Source organism: Rosa rugosa, chromosome 4 (genome assembly GCF_958449725.1).
Source record: "Rosa rugosa chromosome 4, drRosRugo1.1, whole genome shotgun sequence".
NCBI classification, from domain to species: Eukaryota; Viridiplantae; Streptophyta; class Magnoliopsida; order Rosales; family Rosaceae; genus Rosa; species Rosa rugosa.
Window position 1 is genome coordinate 53,073,410 of NC_084823.1, and position 19,210 is coordinate 53,092,619.

The 19,210-nt window shown below is 37.5% G+C and overlaps 2 protein-coding genes across 2 annotated transcripts; one reads left to right on the top strand and one right to left on the bottom strand.

Annotated features, from left to right (window-relative positions):
• The first annotated feature begins 636 nt into the window (after positions 1 to 636).
• On the top strand, positions 637 to 8,919 carry LOC133707491 (zinc finger protein BRUTUS). The gene is made up of 14 exons (XM_062133066.1): positions 637 to 1,097; positions 1,720 to 1,929; positions 2,163 to 2,357; positions 2,444 to 2,808; positions 3,278 to 3,503; positions 4,114 to 4,282; positions 4,384 to 5,595; positions 6,014 to 6,185; positions 6,329 to 6,550; positions 6,676 to 6,813; positions 7,670 to 7,904; positions 8,010 to 8,069; positions 8,154 to 8,225; positions 8,469 to 8,919. The coding sequence occupies exons 1-14, from the start codon at positions 801 to 803 to the stop codon at positions 8,607 to 8,609; spliced, it is 3,714 nt and encodes a 1,237-aa protein (XP_061989050.1). The 5' UTR covers positions 637 to 800; the 3' UTR covers positions 8,610 to 8,919.
• Positions 8,920 to 10,093: 1,174 nt separating this feature from the next.
• Positions 10,094 to 11,618, bottom strand: LOC133707492 (uncharacterized). The gene has a single exon (XM_062133067.1). It carries the CDS (start codon positions 11,135 to 11,137, stop codon positions 10,352 to 10,354), a length of 786 nt encoding a protein of 261 aa, XP_061989051.1. The 5' UTR covers positions 11,138 to 11,618; the 3' UTR covers positions 10,094 to 10,351.
• Positions 11,619 to 19,210: the final 7,592 nt, after the last annotated feature.

The following is a 19,210-nucleotide window of genomic DNA, read 5'->3' on the forward strand; positions in this document are numbered from 1 at the left end:
ATTGTAAAAAGTAGGTGGAACACACAAATATACTAACTTCTTTAAATTTATGAGTAATAAAATGAGTTTAACAAACTCAGTAAGATTTTTTTTTGAATTAAAAATTAAACCATGTATAACTCATCATATTCAAGAAAGTTAGGATTACGTGTTGATAAAAAAAAGTTGATCCAATAGTATACATGAAAAAAACTTGCGGGAAAAAAATCCAATATAAACAAGTAGTTATTCTTAACAGCTATGTGCGGATTGGTTGGCTCGATATGGTTATTACTTACAAACTTCCACCTCGACAAATATAAAAATTAACATTTTCAACTCTATCAATTATTGTATTTTACGGATACTCTAAATTTTTCACACCTCCTGTCTCCTGTCTGATTTCATTTTCTAAACATTGAAGAGACTTGAAAGCTATTCCGAAAAGATACTACATTAACACGATACGTATGAGCGACATGACCCATATCTACTCTTCTAAATTGATTGGTTTTCTTTAAAACTTTCGAGTTATTGATGTCACATGTTTTGCAAGTGACTGGCCGTTATTGAAGTCAGCATCCACGTGGAACAACAGGCCACGTGGCAGGAAACCGACTATATAAATCTCCCGTCTTCTTTATCAACCTCATCACTATAAACCTTGTTCGTCTCCGTTGAACAATCCCGAGCTTTATATAGCAGACGAAAACCGAAAAAATATATATAATACAAAATTCAACAAACATTTAAAGATTTAAAGCGAGCGAGGAGGGAGAAGAGAGAGAAAGTTTGAATATAGAGAGAGAAAGTTTTCCTAGATGGCGACGCCGTTAACGGTGGACGGAGGCGGAGGGCTGGCGGTGCTGTCAAGCTCCGTCAACAAAGTCGATTCTACGAGTAAGGGGCGCTTGACGAGCTCGTCGGAGGAGGAGGAGGAGAGGTCGCCGATTCTGATATTCTTGTTCTTTCACAAGGCAATTCGGAAGGAGCTCGATGCGCTTCACCGATTGGCCATGGCTTTCGCCACCGGAAAGCAGACGGATATCAGGCCCTTGCTGGAGCGGTACCATTTCTTGAGATCGATTTACAAGCACCACTCCAATGCCGAAGACGAGGTCCTAATTCTTTTCTTCTTTCTTTTTCATTTTTCGTAGAGATTTCGAATTTCTGTTGAGGCTTTGGAATTTGTTCATGGAAATGAAATTGTTCTGGAATTAGTTTTGGTTTCTTGATTAGAAGAATCTGGTGCTGCTATACAATCGTATGTTTTCGGTTGCTTAATCTTGAATGTTAGTGAAGATTTTTGCTGTAATTGCGTATCGGTAAAGATTGTAAATGTGGCTCTGTAACATTTGTGAGCCTGGATGTTATTGTGTTTCTCATCAAGATTGGAGTTCAAATTTAGTGCTTGCACTTTCAAAAATTTCTTCGTGTTTAAGTTATGTATCAGCTGGGAAATGTGATGCCATATGACTAATATGAGTATCATTTTTAATGTGGCGGTTTTGTTTTCTTTGGGATTTTCTCTTACTATTTATGATTTTTTGAACATGTTTAGTGCCGCGAAACATAAAGTAAGTAAATAAAAGCCAGGAAAAAAAACCTGTTTTTTGTCGGTCTTAGTATGAAGTTTAGCTTTCGCGGGCACAATGAGCTTATTTTGCAATTGAAGTTTGCTTATCATGATTTTTCTTTGTCGTGTCTTGAGTTGTGACAACATTATCCTTGGAATTGCAGGTAATCTTTCCAGCGCTTGATATACGTGTGAAGAATGTAGCACAAACATACTCGCTTGAACACAAGGGCGAAACCAATCTTTTTGATCATCTATTTGAGCTGCTAAGTTCTAATGCACAAAGTGATGAAAGTTTCACAAGGGAGTTAGCATCTTGTACAGGAGCCTTACAAACATCAGTTAGCCAACACATGGCAAAGGAGGAGGAACAGGTGCTGTTTCATTTTCCTGTCTCTGCATCCGTATTTAGTTATTCATTCTACCAGTTGGGCAATATGTTGCAATTGCATTTTATAATTTGAAAAATCAAAGATGGAAATTTATACAAAAGTCGTGATTGGTATTGTATTTACATCTAAAGCATCTCTTGGGAGATCTTTCATATTGTATTCATATGCCGAATTAAACAATCAACTCATAACCGAAAATTTGTTGTTTTGGCCAGGTCTTACCCTTGCTGATTGAGAAGTTTTCAGTTGAGGAGCAGGCATCTCTAGTCTGGCAGTTTCTATGCAGTATTCCTGTGAATATGATGGCCGAGTTTCTTCCGTGGCTTTCATCATCAGTTTCACCTGATGAATATCAGGATTTGCGGAAATGCTTAAGCAAGATTGTTCCAGAGGAAAAGCTTCTTCAACAAGTAATATTTCAGATTTAATCAATGGATCGAGTACTTTTTATTACTGCTTTTTCAAGTGAATAACTGAAAACTCTTTCTTATTTAAGGTCATTTTCACCTGGATGGAAGGTAGAAGGAGCAATAACGTGGTTAAAAGTTGTCATGATTCTCCTCAGTTCCAATGTTGTGTGGAATCTGGTGCTAGCACATCAAGTCTACATATAGAGAAGATAAATTGTCCATGTGAGTGTAGGACTGGGAAAAGGAAGTGTTTAGAGTCAAGTACTGATGTTTCTGATACCACTGGGGGCCATCCAATTAATGAAATACTGCTTTGGCATAATGCCATTAAAAAGGAGTTAAATGAGATAGCCGAGGAGGCTAGGAAGATACAACTGTCTGGAGATTTTACTAATCTATCAGCTTTCAATGAGAGGTTGCAATTTGTTGCTGAAGTTTGCATTTTCCACAGGTATCCATTCATATCTACTATGTTTCTATGGAATGCTAATTTTTTTTTTTTCTGTGACTTACCATTTAGCATCTGCTTTATGTTATTTCTTTTTTTCTTCTTTATTGGAAGATGTGTGAGCAGTGAAAGTTGATTTATCTGTATGTTAATATGTTATAGAGTTTAATTCTTTTTGATAATGTGAATTCCAAGTTTTTTCCAGTTGCCAAACATGACCTTGTATGGATCACTTACTTTATTATCTTTTAATTGTAGAAATTACACTATGATCCCCATGAATTGCTTTCTATTTTTGTTTCATATTTTTGTAGAGTTTCTTTTTGGTGATCATTCTGGATTTAATAACATATAGGTGTACTTTTCTATATTACTTTGGTGTGGGAGAACTGTTAACACGAGTTATGGTAGAGTACTGAATTTCTTATTTCCTTCATTTTTCATATGAACGTTACTTATTTGCTTATTTCAGTATTGCCGAGGACAAGGTCATATTTCCTGCAGTAGATGGAAAGATATCCTTTTTCCAAGAGCATGCTGAAGAAGAAAGTCAGTTCAATGAGTTCAGGTGTCTGATTGAAAACATTCAAAGTGCAGGAGCTATCTCTACTTCAGCTGATTTTTATGCCGAGCTGTGCTCGCACGCTGATCAAATAATAGAAACTATACAGAAGCACTTCAGCAATGAAGAAGTGCAGGTATAATTTCCTTATTGCTGCAATAATTCTTTAGGAACTTTCAGTATCTGGTATAAAAAAATGTAATACTTTTCTTAGATTATTGGTTAGTAATGATGTAGGACAGCAAGAGGTCTTACTTTAGGCGCTTTTGGGAAGGCCCTTGAGACTTGATGGTATTGGGTGAAACAGGGAGAAAACTTGATAAGAAACTAGCGTGTTACTAATGTCAAGAAACATGAAAGTCAGACTTAGTGGCAGCTCTACTAGCCTATTGACTATTGAGAATTCAATTAGACCCCAAATTGAAATTGATGTTAATCCTTAAATCTATTATTCATTTGTTTGTTTATCTATTTATCTGTTATTTTCTTCTAATTTCTTTTATGAGGAGAGTTGTCAACTGGTCATACAAGATGTCTAGGAGTTGGTACATTACCTCATATCCTCTGCCTTAAATGAAACCAATTCAGAAACTCTATGGGCCTCAAACTCTACGAGTCTTAGATTACTAGAAACTGTGTAACCAACTTCCTATCTAGTTCCTTCTTCTCAAAAAAATAAAAATAAATAAATAAATAAATCCTATCTTGTTCCTGAAAGCTCCTGCTCCATTCCTTGCATGTCATAGGTTCTTCCACTTGCTCGAAAGCACTTCAGCTTCAAAAGACAGCGGGAATTATTGTATCAGAGTTTATGCATGATGCCCTTGAAATTGATCGAGCGTGTTTTTCCATGGCTAGTCAGATTGTTGACTGAAGATGAAATGAAGAATATTCTCAAAAACATGCAGTTAGCAGGTTCTGTGATTATCGTTTGTATGTTTACCTTTTAGTAGAAAACTATTAATCAACAAAATTTACCAGTATCTGTTCTGACAACAAGTAGTTTGATGATTCAGCTCCAGTCCCTGATTCAGCTCTGGTAACACTTTTTTCTGGATGGGCATGCAAGGCTCGTAATCAGGGTTCATGCTTGTCTTCAAGTGAACTTGGTTGCTGTCCTGTTAAAAGTTTTACTGATATTGAAGAAGATTTTGTTCGACCCGCATGTGCTTGTGCTTCTGGATTGTCTGCTAGAGAGAGACTGGTATCAGCTCAAGTAAATAATGTGAAAAGGCTGGTCAAACGAAATGTTTCAGTGCCGCGCAAAAACAGTGATACCCCTGATCAATGTTGTACCGATCAATCTTGCCGTGTCCCGGGTTTAGGAGTAAACAACACTAATCTTGGATCAAGTTCTCAATTTGTGGCCAAGTCTTTGCGGTCCTTGTCTTTCAGCTCTTCTGCCCCATCTCTTAATTCCAGTCTTTTTGCCTGGGAAACAGATAATTCTTCCTTTGATATTGGTTGTGGAGAACGACCTATTGATACTATTTTTAAGTTTCATAAAGCCATTCGCAAAGACTTGGAGTATTTGGATATTGAATCTGGAAAGCTTGGTAATGGTGATGAAGCCACACTTCGGCAGTTTATAGGAAGATTCCGTTTGCTATGGGGCTTATACAGAGCACACAGTAATGCTGAGGATGATATAGTGTTTCCTGCATTGGAATCCAAAGAGGCACTTCATAATGTGAGCCATTCATACACACTGGACCATAAACAGGAGGAAAAATTATTCAAAGACATCTCTCATGTTCTTTCTGAACTTTCTCACCTTCATGAAATCATGGAAAAGACTCATATGGATGAGGATTTAGCAGGAAGTAGCATGAGTTTTTCTGCCGCAAATGGTGTGAACTATACTAGAAATTACAATGAGCTGGCTACAAAGCTTCAAGGGATGTGCAAGTCTATAAAAGTGACACTAGATCATCACATTTTCAGGGAAGAACTTGAGTTGTGGCCATTATTTGGCAAACACTTCACTGTTGAGGAGCAAGACAAAATAGTCGGCCGGATTATTGGGACCACGGGTGCTGAGGTGCTCCAATCAATGTTACCTTGGGTAACTTCTGCACTTACCCAGGATGAACAGAATAAATTGATGGACACATGGAAGCAAGCAACTAAAAATACTATGTTTAATGAGTGGCTTAATGAATGCATGAAAGGATCTTCAGAATCAACTTCACGAACAGAGACAAGGGAAAGTAACATTTCTCAAAAAGGTCGGTATTATGAATATCCAAATCTTTTTGTAATATTGAATAATAAGCACAGTCTAAGCCAGTCAATTCACCTGGTTTAATGAGGTCTGTGGCTTGCCTTCGTTCTGTTTATCGGGGAAAGGGTCTTTCAGATTTGCACCAACTTGATTTTGGGAACCCAAAGGATTACATCTACCGCACCCCAGTGATTACCTTGAGCCCAACCTCTAGTTGTTCTTGGCACTATTTTTAATTCATTGGTTGTAGTCTTGTAGCATCTCTGTTTCTTTTATCTTTTTTTTTTTTTTTTTTTGGTGTCAAATTAAGGTTTCTTCTCTTGAGTTGTGCAAGTCCAAATATGGCAATCAAATAATTGTTTGGTATTATGACAAAATTTGTTTATTGCAACAGTGGTTCATTTTACTGAATTTTCTTCCAGGTGTTGAATTTCAAGAAAGCTTGGACCAGACGGACCAGATGTTCAAGCCTGGTTGGAAGGACATATTCCGTATGAATCAAAATGAACTAGAGTCAGAGATCAGAAAGGTTTATCGTGATGCGACTCTTGATCCAAGGAGAAAGGCATATCTTGTGCAAAATCTTATGACTAGGTTAATATCTAAAAGTAGCTTGAACCTTTAGATCACTACTTTATCTTTCATTATGACATATATAACGAGATCATGACATTTAAAAATACCTAACTATTCGTAACCATTTGCTAAATTGTTAATGAGTACTGTTTTTTTTTTAGCCGCTGGATAGCTACTCAGCAGAAGTTACCTCAAGCAACAGGTGGAGAGTCTTCTAATGGTGAAGATGTATTTGGACGCTCACCTTCATACCGTGATGTGGAGAAAAAAGTATTTGGGTGTGAACACTACAAAAGAAACTGTAAACTCCGAGCTGCTTGTTGTGGCAAGTTATTTGCATGTAGATTTTGCCATGACAATGTGAGCGACCATTCAATGGATAGGTAATTTTCCACTATTGACACTTGCATTTCAAGTTGGGTTATCATGCATCTGATGTTCTTAGTGTTTCCCTTTCTTTTCTTGCTGTTAAGATCTCTGATGATTTTTTTTTTTTTTTTTTTTAAAGGAAAGCAACATCGGAAATGATGTGCATGCGCTGCCTATACATTCAGCCAGTTGGGCCCATATGTACTACACCTTCATGCAATGAACTATCTATGGCAAAGTATTATTGCAATATCTGCAAATTTTTCGATGATGAAAGGTACATAAACTTCTTATTTTTCAATATTATGTAACAATTATTAATGCCAATAATTAGTGTTTTTTTTTTATTGATTTTTTTTTTTTGATGAAAGGTATATGCTAGTTTTCTTTTTTCACATTCTCCATTATCCATGTTTGACTTGAACTCCATAAATTACCCAAGTGCCGCCCCTTCCCTCTAAAAGGAGAGAGTGGATTTAAACTCAGTTATTTGCTACAAAAAAAACTCTTGAAAAACTTGAAGCTTGAAATTGTTGAAGCATATTCTGTTGGTTTAAATTCTTATTCACTACAATTTACTGAACCTCTAATGTTATCTAGAATGATGAAAATTTTTGATTTTGTTAATTCGATCCATGTTAGTAGGACTCACATTTTGTAATAGCCTCTTACTATTGAGTTTCGGAGATCAAATGATTCTGAGGAATGTCTTTCCCTTTATTTTTCATGTCTTAATTTACATTATCCAATGATGGAAATGGGTGACCGTACTTCCTACTTCCTGTTTCCCTGGTAAATGGGGAATATTTATTTAGGTCATATGCCTACCAATCTGTTTAAGCTTTCTAATGCCATGTCAGAAGCTGACTTGATAGAACGAAGGCATATTTGTCATTTGATAGTACCAAAGATGTTGCAAAATAGTAAATGATGGTTTTTGACATGAGATGGGATAGATTGTATAGATAGGTAGATCAAGCTTCTTTTGACATTCACATAAATTGCCCCCATTGTTAGCAATATGTTTGCCTAATATTCAACGGGGTTTTAACTTTCACATTGTAAGTTGCTAACTAAGCACACGTCTACTGATGCCTATAGACAACTTTTGACTTATGGCATTTGTCTTCCAGGACTGTATACCATTGCCCGTTTTGCAATTTATGCCGCCTTGGGAAGGGTCTTGGCATCGACTTTTTTCATTGCATGACATGCAATTGTTGCCTGGGGATAAAGTTGGTGAATCACAAATGCCTGGAGAAAAGTTTAGAAACAAATTGCCCTATCTGCTGTGATTTCTTGTTCACATCCAGTGCAACAGTTAGGGCTTTGCCATGTGGCCATTACATGCATTCAGCTTGCTTTCAGGTCTCTTCTTGAACTTTTTAAACAATTTTTTTTTTACGTAATCTTTCTCCTGAAAACTTTTTCTGGAAGAGAGTAAGTCTGAACTCCCATCTCTTTTTTCGTTAGGCCTACACTTGCAGTCACTATACTTGCCCAATTTGTAGCAAGTCTCTGGGAGATATGGCGGTAAGAGGATATCCCTTACTTTCTTTTTTTGCACCTTATTTTCTGTACCTAGTTGAATCTTTCTGAATCGTTATACCCTCTTAGGTTTACTTTGGCATGCTTGATGCCTTGTTGGCTGCTGAGCAGCTTCCAGAGGAATACCAGAACCGTCGGCAGGTACCATGCTTATATATTCTATTATAATGGTTAATGCATTGCCATATCAGTTTTACGTAAAACCTTGGTTGCCTAATTTCTATGCGAATGGAGGATGCTGTAATCTTGATATAGTTTATTTGTCATTTCCCTAGACATAGCATGCTTTAGTTCCTAATATGTGCATAACCATCAATTTGTCCAAAATATAGCAATGTTATAATTATCAATATATCATAACAATAATGTACTTTTCCAATTTAGGACATCCTTTGTAATGATTGTGATCGAAAGGGTACCTCACGCTTTCACTGGCTGTATCACAAGTGCGGTAACTGTGGATCATACAATACCCGGGTGATCAAGGGTGAGGCAACAAATACCGACTGTCCTATGTCAAACTAACAAACAGGTTTACTTTCTTTGACAGATGTATACATATTAGTTTGTAGATACTTGTATAGGCAATTCAATTTTCCAACAACCAGAAAATTGGTTTTTCCCTACTTCTTTTTCAAAAGCTGATGAGCCCTTGTAGCCCCTTATACATCAATTTTGTAGAATCCTGGTAAATATCATCTTGCCTTGGTGTCAAGATTCATTTACAAGCATTTAGACAGGGGAAGTGACAGGGTATAGCATATTCAAATGCCCTCTGTACAGAAAATTGCTAGTCGAACTTTTTACAGACATCTATAAATATTAGCTTCCCCTCTTTCCGCTTTTGTTTAATTTTGATTACCTTGCCTTGAAAAATTGTTATGCTGTCAATTCCATGTTCTCTTCAAAGGTGGGTTTGCTTTCGATTTGCTTAATGCTTTCATTCACCAAAAAAATTGAGCTGGAAATGTTCCTGAAAGACTTGACCAGTCTATCATCACGACAATGCCCTATGTAGTCACTGGCTTGGAGAAAGTCAAGCACGCTAATGAAATTGCACACTCGTCAGAGACATAAAATCTTGCCCATCAACATGGTATTGTACTTGCGTATGAATCAAGTTTGTGAGATCCATTATTTATAATGAGATCGTGGGGGACTCTATGATCATGTTTTCAAAGTGGACTTCATGTGTTTAACCAGGTCATGAGTCATGACATTAATTTTTCTACAGTAAAAGAAAAAGAAGAAGGAAAATAGAGGTAATCCATATGCAACAATATGTCAGATGCTTATCCAAGCCGCCAAATGAAGGGGTGTTCTATTGTGCTCCGGACTCCGGAGAGAGTTGTTCTTCAATGAGTGAGGCGTATGGCAAGTAGTAACTGATCTAATGACCATGTCTAGCTCTCATCTAAATGCACACAAATGCGAAGGTTTCATTGCTCATAGAGAAGAAAGTAAATAAATTCGAGGAGGAATCAAATCTGTCCAGTGCCTACCGAACTGTCAATTGGACCTGGGAACAAGAAATTCAGATGGAATGGGGACAGTAAATTTTTGGGTTATGTACTTGTGTCTTTACCCTTCACTCCACAGTAACATTTAAAATCAGGGTACTGTTGATCATCATCACCATCACATTCATCAGTGACACAAGTCTCCACCAGAGTACATATCTTTGGCACTGATAGGAGCATAAAAGCGTATCAGGCACATTATAGGGGATAAAGCATCTAGCCAAGCTTGCTTCACCTCAATATTATTAAAAAAAAAAAAAAAGCCAGTTTCATGACAAACCCACACATGGCTCCGTGATTAAATTAAGCTCAACAGCTAAAAGTTCATCCAGACAAGAAATCTAAAGCTTAAGGCTTTTTCATTCTAGATTTGCTTAATTTCAAACCCACCACATGAAACTAACCAACTCCCCCCCTTTTCTTCAATCACAATCCTTGAGAAAATCTCAACTCACTCATAATTACAAGCAAAAGAAAAGGTCAGCTAGCTAAGCAAATGGTCTTCTCATGAAGAAACAAACAATGATGAACAGCTAGTTCAGAGACATGAACCAAAACCACCTTGAGAGTTATGATTAAACAAAACCAATGGGGACAAGTCCTTAAAAAAAGGATACCTGTTGCTGTTGGGGTCTCCTTAGTTAATGCAACTGTTGCAAATATCCAATCTTTTCTATACAATAATACCATTTACCCCAGAAAACTCAGATGATTTGGTTAAAGATGGAGCAAGTGAAAAAACCAAAGTCATTTCTTTTGCTTCTTCTCCTTTCCTTCAGGATATAGAAAAGAAGTCAAACAAAAGAGCTTTGCAGTTCCTCTAGAAATGTGAGGTGATGGTACATTTAACACAACGCCATTGCCGTAGTTTGATGCTCCTCCATGACCCTTCTTTGATGGCGGCCTCGGTAGCATTCGGTATTGATTTGAAGATGAAGATGAGGATGTTGATGATGACTTTGACATAAAACCTGATGATGAGGACTGCCTTTTCTGTTGAGCATGAGCATCCTTGTATATTGTTGACCTCTTTGGGTTTGGGGCAGACCCTGTTGAATTGCTTCTTCTCAAAAACTCTGGTAATGAGCAAAGTAGACTCTTCCTGTTCTCTTGATTAAGGCTGCTGCTTCTCTTGAACCCCCAGAAGGACTTGGACTGAGGCTTCGTGTTTTGCTGGTCCACCTCTTCAGGACTATTCACATCCACGAACTGTGAATTATCATTGTTGTCCTTGCTGGTGGTCTTTTTCTTTGGATTCTGATGACCTTGAAGAGGAGGAAGAGAATAAAGGTGTCTGGCTTTTGGTGCATCCTCAACTGATGATCTGTCTTTCGGTTGCATAGGTTTGATGACTCCATGGGAGAAAAGCTCATCTGCTGAAGAAGGCTCATCTTGCCTGAAGCTTCTGCTAATGCTGAACTCAAAATCACCATTCAAGTCCAGGAGCGAGGAATCCCTCCTGGGTATCATATCTGCTTGGCCAAGATCATGAGAAAATGATATTCGAGGAGGACTAGTCTCCGAACACATCATCCTCTTCGAGAAATTTTTCAGCGCTACGGTCAAACCACCTGCCTAGCTTACAATAAAATCAAGAATCAAGAAGTAAATTAGAAACTTTGAAGGAGGTAATTAATATTTGGAATCAAGAAGAGTTCCTGGAATGGTGTGAAGAATGTGGAAAGGATGAGAAGATGTAGTACTAGAAGTTTTTTGAGTTTCAACAATGAGGGCTTGAATTTTGGGAGGCTTGGTTGGACTTTTAGAGTCAAAGAAGACGAACAGAGAAGATTTTGAATTTATTTTGGGTGCAGGAACAAAGAGGACAAAAGATTTAATGGCAGCCTTTTCTGCACAATATTCAAGAACAGTGAGTAATTCTACGATAAACCAGAACCTGAATGCCCTCCCCTCCTCTTCCTCTGGAAATGGAGCAGACGAAACTTTCTGCAGTTGAGAGTAGAAACAAGAAGGGGAGACAGTTATATTGTATTTCAAGGCAGAATGTTTTCTTTTTTTATTTTAGATGAATAAAAAAAGTGTTTCTTATTTGTCAAAAAAGAAAAAAGAAGTGTTTTCTTCTGCGACAGCTTTGGATAACTAGAAGCTGGCAAATTGCATATTAAATATGAGACTATGAAACTCAAGAAAATCAAATGATCCCAAAAAATTGAGAAAAAATTGCCCAATTTCTTTAAAAGAAAAATACAGCAACCGTCCCCAAATTATTGTGTCAAGGCCAATTTGATATCCAAACTCTTAAAAATACCAATGTAACGGAGAGGATTCCATGCACCGTCGGGTCACTTGCACCAGCAGGGTGCAAGTCACGTGTGCTAACAGTTGAATACCAACGTTAGTTGGTCGTTTGTTCACTAACCATAGTCAAACGAAGACCGAAAAAATTGTAGTGCAGTAAAAGCCAAATTTACCCGAGGCAGCAGGTGGTCTGGGCGCTGGGCATCTCGACCGTCTTCCTCGCTTTCTCTCAAAACCCAGAAATCCAAACCACATCGCCGACTCTGCTGCGTTTCTATTTTTAACCGGTCCTCTTCACAAATCACAATTGGTTCCCACCCAAATTGAATTTGAGGGTTTTGGATTCGATCTGAATCCGATCGTAGTCTGATTTGATCGAAAGCAAAAGGCTTTGCGAGAATCAATGCCTCAAGATTTGCCGTTGGACTAGGAAGCGGACGATGCCGAAGCTGAGTTCACTAAGGTTGATCTCACTGGTCGTTACGGACGGTTCAGTTGTTCGAACTTAATCTCTGGCTTTAATTCAATTATTGCGTAATTTCGATTGTACACTATGGTTTCGGTTTTTTATTTGATTTAGCTGTTCTACTCTTGCAAGTCTTATTCTTTTCATCAAGTACTGATTTGGGCTGATGAATATGAGTTGATTTGTGCTGATATTGTGTTTTTGGTGATTTGCACTTCGCAGAATCTCAGTACATAGAGGACTTTAGGCAAGGGGGCTTTCAAGAAAGTGTGTCCTTTTTGCTCTGTTCTTTGTCAAAGTCTCATTGATGGGTTGATGAATTGAATTGCTGTAGCCTGAATTGATGATCAAATTGCACCAAATCTCTACATGGCTACTACTGTGTGGTCAAACTTTTTCATTGGTTATCTACAAATGTATATCTTCCAAGACCAACAATGTGGAAGAAAAAGAAATTTGCTAATCTGACCGTTGGATGTGATCATTATGGTGTAAAATGGCTATGCTAAAAAATTTATCCTCTTTGATATTCGATTAGGTTTCGATCCACATGATTAACTGTGTTCTATAAAAAAATTCACCCAAAAAAAAAATTGTGTTCTATAATGCTTGTAACCAAAGTTTTATTTAAGGAATGTAAGTTTTTTAAGGAAAAAAAAATGAGGTCGAGCTTTCTCTAAGTAATGCAGCTATATTTTTTTTAATAAGTAGAATATTAATGTAATTTGTTAAAGAAAAAAATAACTATAGAGCTAAAATTGAGGTGGGTCGAACAGTGAAAAGCTGAAAATCATATAAATATAATGTCCATGAAAATATTTTTATTTCAACTTATAAATAAACATATTTATGTTGTAGTCTTATTAAAGAAAGGAAAAGACAACTAGAAAGAAAAAAAAAAAAAAAAAAAACAAACAACCAAACAATGGTACGGTTCGAAACTAGATGGGATAGATGATAGCCTTGCGCCTTAGCCACTGTTCCAACCATCGCTGGTGTTAACCCTTCCTCCATCTTCATATAAGAACGAGCATTTATACCCAGAATCTAGAATCCCAGATTTGCTTTTTCTTCTGTTCATCTTCGACCTCCTTATCTTGAAGCTTTGCAGCCACTGTTGGAACTGGGCACCTATCAACCTTCAGTTGTGGCCATAGCCAGAGGGACTGAGAAATCTCTTCCGTCAAGCATAATGATCAGGTTCAAGCAATCCCAACAGGAATGGTTATATACCTAACAGCGCTAGATTTGATTCAGTTGGCCACCACAGCCTTGATAATCACCTCGTCTTCTTCGGTTGGTGGTGGGTCTGGATCGCTGGCATCAAACACCTTTTGGGCAACTTTAGATGAAGCAATCGGAGACGGAACAATCAAGGGCCTAGCCACGAGGAGCTTTAGGAGCATCCTCAATCTCTTCTTCGTCATCGTCGGCGGCCCGTAATCAGAGAACCTCCATGCCCGACTTTTCCAGCTTCGTACTTCCAGAGTTTACCCTGGTTTAATTAGATAAATATTTACTCATCTCATGTGTTTCTACCATGGTTTGACCAGTTTGTTTTTGGGTTTCAATTCCGTTAACGGTGTTAGTATTGATGTTAGTGTCACATGGATGGCTAGATCAAATGAATGGCTCAGATTCAATATGACTGTCGGGTCACTTGCACCGTCGGTGCGTAGAATAATTCTCGCCAATGTAATACCCAAAGTCTTATATTGATATCAACGAGGTGCCTCAGTCCAATTTCCGTGACGGCTCCGTCAAATTAATGACGTGGCAAGCACATATTACGCACTTTTTATCAAATTGGCATCGACACAATAGTTTGGGGACGGTTACTGAATTTTTCTCTTCCTTTAATTGCTAAGCTTTGTAGTAGTTAAAGTTTAAGGCAAAGCTTGAGACAAACTGAAAGTGGGTGACTATCTTGCTTTGTGAATTAGGGAAATAATGGGAAGTCTATTTAAAAAGGATGAGGATATGGGACATCTTACCATATGTTAGACTTTTGGAATTGCCATCCTAACCACTTAACCTTTCCTTCATTTTCAAAATTTCTCTAATTCATATCTTTAGAAGGAAATTAATTATTATAAACAATGTGCAAGAACTTTCTCTGATTTTGAAATTTCTCTCCTAATCACATCTTTCTCTTTCTGAATTATCATGTTTCCTGGGAACACCCTGCTTGTTGGTGCAAATCAAAATGAACCCGCACTTTTTGCCTGCACCTTGGAATTTAAGCAAAGTAGAAAATCAGATCAGGGGAGGGGAAACTATTTCATCATTCATATAGAGAAAAGGTAATTTCTCCATTATAGATAATCCCCTTTGATGAGAACCAAAAGGGATTGCATTGTCTTCTTCATTTTACTAACTAAAGCCAAGCTGATGAGTTGAAGATAAATTGCTTGCTACTTGCTAGCTTAGTCAATACCCTATCTTTGTGATTTTAGGATAATTAATATGTATTTTTCTTTTGCCTTGATGGGAATCTTAAATTATGCAAATTACGCATTAAGAAAGTTGCTTACCACCAAAGACACAGACCTCTACCATTTACAATATTTTGTCAAACCTCAGACCAATTATTAGTCTCAACTAATTAACTGTAGTCCTTACCCTCAAGTCTGATCATTGCTTAATCAAGAATTCAAGATCAGTGGATGGCTTTTCAATTGGGAAATTATTGTAAGATGGAATGTAGCGTCATATATATAACAACATGAAATTTGCTCCAAGGTATTTAAGCACTGTGGTACTGACAAGAGATTTCCAAAATATAAATCCTTTCATGTGATAAAAAGCTTAATGATTGATCCAATGTCAGGTTACATCAAATGAAGGGCTGACCAACCAACCAAATCTAATCTATGACCAAAAAAAAAATTTAATAGATGCTTCCAACCGGTACCAACTGGTTTGGCAATATTAAAACAACAAATTTAGCAATCATTTTAATTGATATTTAAGCATTTTTGGTGATAATACTCATCGATCAGTTCATCTAAGTATATACTTCATTCAATCTCTGAATGATAAATTAAAAACTGCAGCATTTTATCCCTAAAGATAAGATACTTTTTATAAAGAATATGTGATTGTCTATGAACAGGACAGGTATGATCATTTTGGGTGTGTGGTATAGAGGAAGACTTGGTAAACATGACTGAGTAAACATAAATAAAAATGGAGAATAAAGAGTAGGGTTAGTTGAAACTTGGAAAGATACTTTGAATTATTAGATGGTGATGCTATGAGTATATCATATTATCATGAAAGATCAATCAAGATTATATTGATCCACTTGACTGGGTGCATAGTATTACAGCAAACATATTCATGCAGTCTGTCTTTGCAGAAACATGTAATTCATCTTCTCAAAAAGAACATATAGATTATTGAAACTTTAACTTTGCTTCTGGGGATGTGTTTTGACATTTTCATAAAATTTCATTGATGCAAGAGTTAAATTTGAGAAAAACCCAGATTCAAGAAAACACTTTTTGTCCTCCTTAAAAAAAGTCAGATTGTTGAACCTCTCTAAGGTTTTTTATAGTAACTTGTTCAGCATTGTTGACATTTGACTCCATTAATGATAATTAATTAAGGACTTAAATATTCCAGAAAGGTGTCGTTAACCAAGAGCAATGTATTATGGATAGGAATGCCTGGTAAGCTTTAAAGTCTTAAACCCATCACTGTACATTGTAGGCCCTATTATCAGTATTATGAGTATCCATTATGAGTTTTTTTTTTTTTTCCTTAAACAGTACTAGACTTTTGCACGGCGAAGGTTCAAACTAAAATTTAAGTATTGGTGGTTCAAAATTTAATGTTAAGGGCTGTAAGCATCTGCTCTTCTACCATACTAACAATTCGAACAAGTAGATTAAACTCGATGGTGAAAACAAATTATATATGAGAAAGTCTTTAGTGAAATGGTCTTGTCATGTGACATATTCTCTCTACTTATGAAACTAAACAAAGAGGAATCCTCATATAAAAAACAATCTCTATATGTCATTCAAAAATACGCTTCATTTTAAATAAGTGGCAAGTTGTGATTGAACGATCTGATAAAGTTAATAGTTCCACGCCCTATGGAAGACTGTCTTGACATATAGATCAAACCTTCAAGTGTAAACAAAAGGAATAACCCGTCAGTCTGAAGGTTAAAAACTAATCCGGAGCTGAACGAAGGTTTTGTTCTTGTCGGATTAGGATTAGGATTAGAATTAGGCAGGTGTGCCGAGCTTCATCACCAACATGATGGGCAGACAACAGTGAGGCATGGAAGCAAAGCATATGGACCCAAAAGACTGCAACTCTTCCTACCTTTGTACGAGACACATACTCCATTTTGGGCAACTGGCCATGTGACCTGACTCGATCTTTTTGTTTTGTGGATGATTTTTGAGATACAAAGAGACTGATGAGACCCCCCTTTCCCAATGGCACGAGGCTCTATCTTAGCTTAGCTAGCTTGCAAATGCTTTGCTTTTAGCCCTAGGCAGAACATGGAAACCACTCACTGTGTATGTGATGGAACCCACACAGACACAGATTGGGTATCTTCTTGCATCAGCATTTCAAGAGAGAGTCTTCTGTATAGCGTTGGGGTAACATTTCCCGTTGCGAACCACGGAACCACTGCAAGTGACATAGTGGTTCTTGCCTAGTTGGGTGTGCTCCACAACTTAGGTTCGAACCCCGAAGTTGTCAAAGTGGCCAGGCACTGTGTTGCAATGCATAGTAGGAGTATTTCACATGCGCCAAAGGGGTTTATCTTGGATCTAGGAAGCCTTTGGGTTTCCCTTGACAAAGTCAAAAAAAAAAAAAAAAAAAACATTTCCGGTTGCGTGTACAATTTAAAAAAAAATCGATGTATTTTCGACTTTTTCTTTACAAATCTGAAGTATTTTGGATATAAGTCTATATACTCCTGTATTGAAATTGGTGAGGCGGACCTCCCACGAGACACGACCACATCTCTAAAGACTTTCTCGCATTTCAGAAATAATACTACTCCGTATGCTAGTGGGTACAGTGAGGTAGGTATACATGCGGGATGTGCTGTTGTCACGACTCTAGCAATTGATCCTTTGCTTTGTGTTGGTGATCAATAAATGGTGTTTTGGTACATGCTTGTTTTGTGTGTTCTGGACCACAACTGTTACGAAAGTCACTTATATCTCAGCCTAACTAGCTATCAAAGTCTTCATTCAAGTACATGAAATTATCAAAGGGCCGGGACCGACATTCATATGGGTGGTGGTACCCATGCAGTCTAAGAGTTACGATGCTTTTTAAGGGAGCTGCGTGCTGCTTCATGAAAAAGAAAGAAGAGGAAGACGTGAGGAAGAGAAAGAGAGAGGGTTCTCTCTTTTCTATGGCAAAGATGACTGCTGGAAAAGAATGATGTACATTGTAAGTTTCTATGGCTATGGCTAAACCGCCAAAGCATGAAAAAAGCTTCATCAAGATAGGGGTTGATGAAAAGCTGAAATAGATCCGGAACGCAGGCCCTGTTAAAAAGAAAACATGTAGTCTGTGGCTCTTTTGTATTCTGTAGCATATATGTTACATATTACAAAATAAAAGGGAAGTTATTCCCTTGCATGAAACTTGTTATCACTCGTTCCATCATAATTCGTAAAAAGAGAATGTGCCCTTTGTGTTTTTTTGTTTTTGTTTTTTTTTTTTGTATGAGGAGGGCACTCATGGCATATCGAAACATATCAACCCTCTTTTTCTTGAAATTCTCTTATGCCATAATTTTACCAAATTTCAGGAATTGCTCCAATTGACAGACCTCAAAAATCTTGACATGATTTTAAAATGATTTTCTTTGGTTTCTGATTTTGAAAAATCGTAAAAAAAAATAAAAATAAATTGGATCTAGATTTCTTATAAATCATGATTTGGGGGTTGGAAGGTTTTGGTGAGAAAATAAGAACATGTGATTTGGCTAAAAAGTTGTGTAGTAGTCCACAGTTTTGGTAGAAATCATGGTTTTTGGAATTTTTTTTTTTTGGGAGAAATTTTGTGTCTTGGTTCTTATGGAGTTGGGATAGCATACCAAGTCATGTGGTGTGCTTAGTCTCAGCGGACACCATAGTCATGGTGATGGTCATAGGACATGATTTCACCAGTTAGCACTAGCTAGGTATCCTAGCTGTATTAGGAAAAGGAGTCCACCTATATATAGGAAAGTTTCCAGGTTTAAACTTGGAAATCACAACCCTACGCTCGTTTGCTTTTCCTATTATTAGGTGGAATTACTCCACCGACTCATACTCCACTGCAATTAGGAAACTCCCAGTATGTGTGTGTGTGTATTTCATTCTTAGGCGCGCCTTAAACCAAGCACTCGATCATATTTCCTCTAATTCTCTCTTTACTAGTTAGTCTCTCCTACCTGCTGCCATGGAATTTTGCGAGGTTGATCGGTTCCGTTGTTGCCTGGAACCTAGCTACATTAATATTATTGGGTATACTGACGAGATAAAAGGACAAGAGATTCTTTCTGGGAAGCCGGCTGCATTAGACTCTAACCTCATAGTACCAGGCACTGATGTGCACAATAGAATTCAGAATGACATTTTCTTTGTCGCCCTGGCCGCCAAGTGTGACATGGTAGAGGAGGAGGAGGATCGTGAGGGTCCTCGAAGAGAAAGAAGAAGGACAAGCAGTGGAAGAGGTGGTGGTTGTTGTGGTGTGTACGTGTTTGGACAAGTTTACGTACAGTCGGAGAGTATGTTACTCGAATGCCATGTTTCCATTCGTTTCATAGTCAGTGCATAGCAGCGTGGCTGACACTGAATCACTATTGTCCGAATTGCCAGTTTGAGATGCCGGTGACTGATGATGAGACCGAT

Bases quoted from the DNA above. Each gene is read 5' to 3' on its own strand.
- LOC133707491 (XM_062133066.1), top strand. From the start codon at position 801: ATGGCGACGCCGTTAACGGTGGACGGAGGCGGAGGGCTGGCGGTGCTG. The intron at 4,283-4,383 runs GTTCTGTGATTA...TTGATGATTCAG, and splicing joins CAAAAACATGCAGTTAGCAG to CTCCAGTCCCTGATTCAGCT. The intron at 8,226-8,468 runs GTACCATGCTTA...TTTCCAATTTAG, and splicing joins AATACCAGAACCGTCGGCAG to GACATCCTTTGTAATGATTG.
- LOC133707492 (XM_062133067.1), bottom strand. From the start codon at position 11,137: ATGATGTGTTCGGAGACTAGTCCTCCTCGAATATCATTTTCTCATGAT.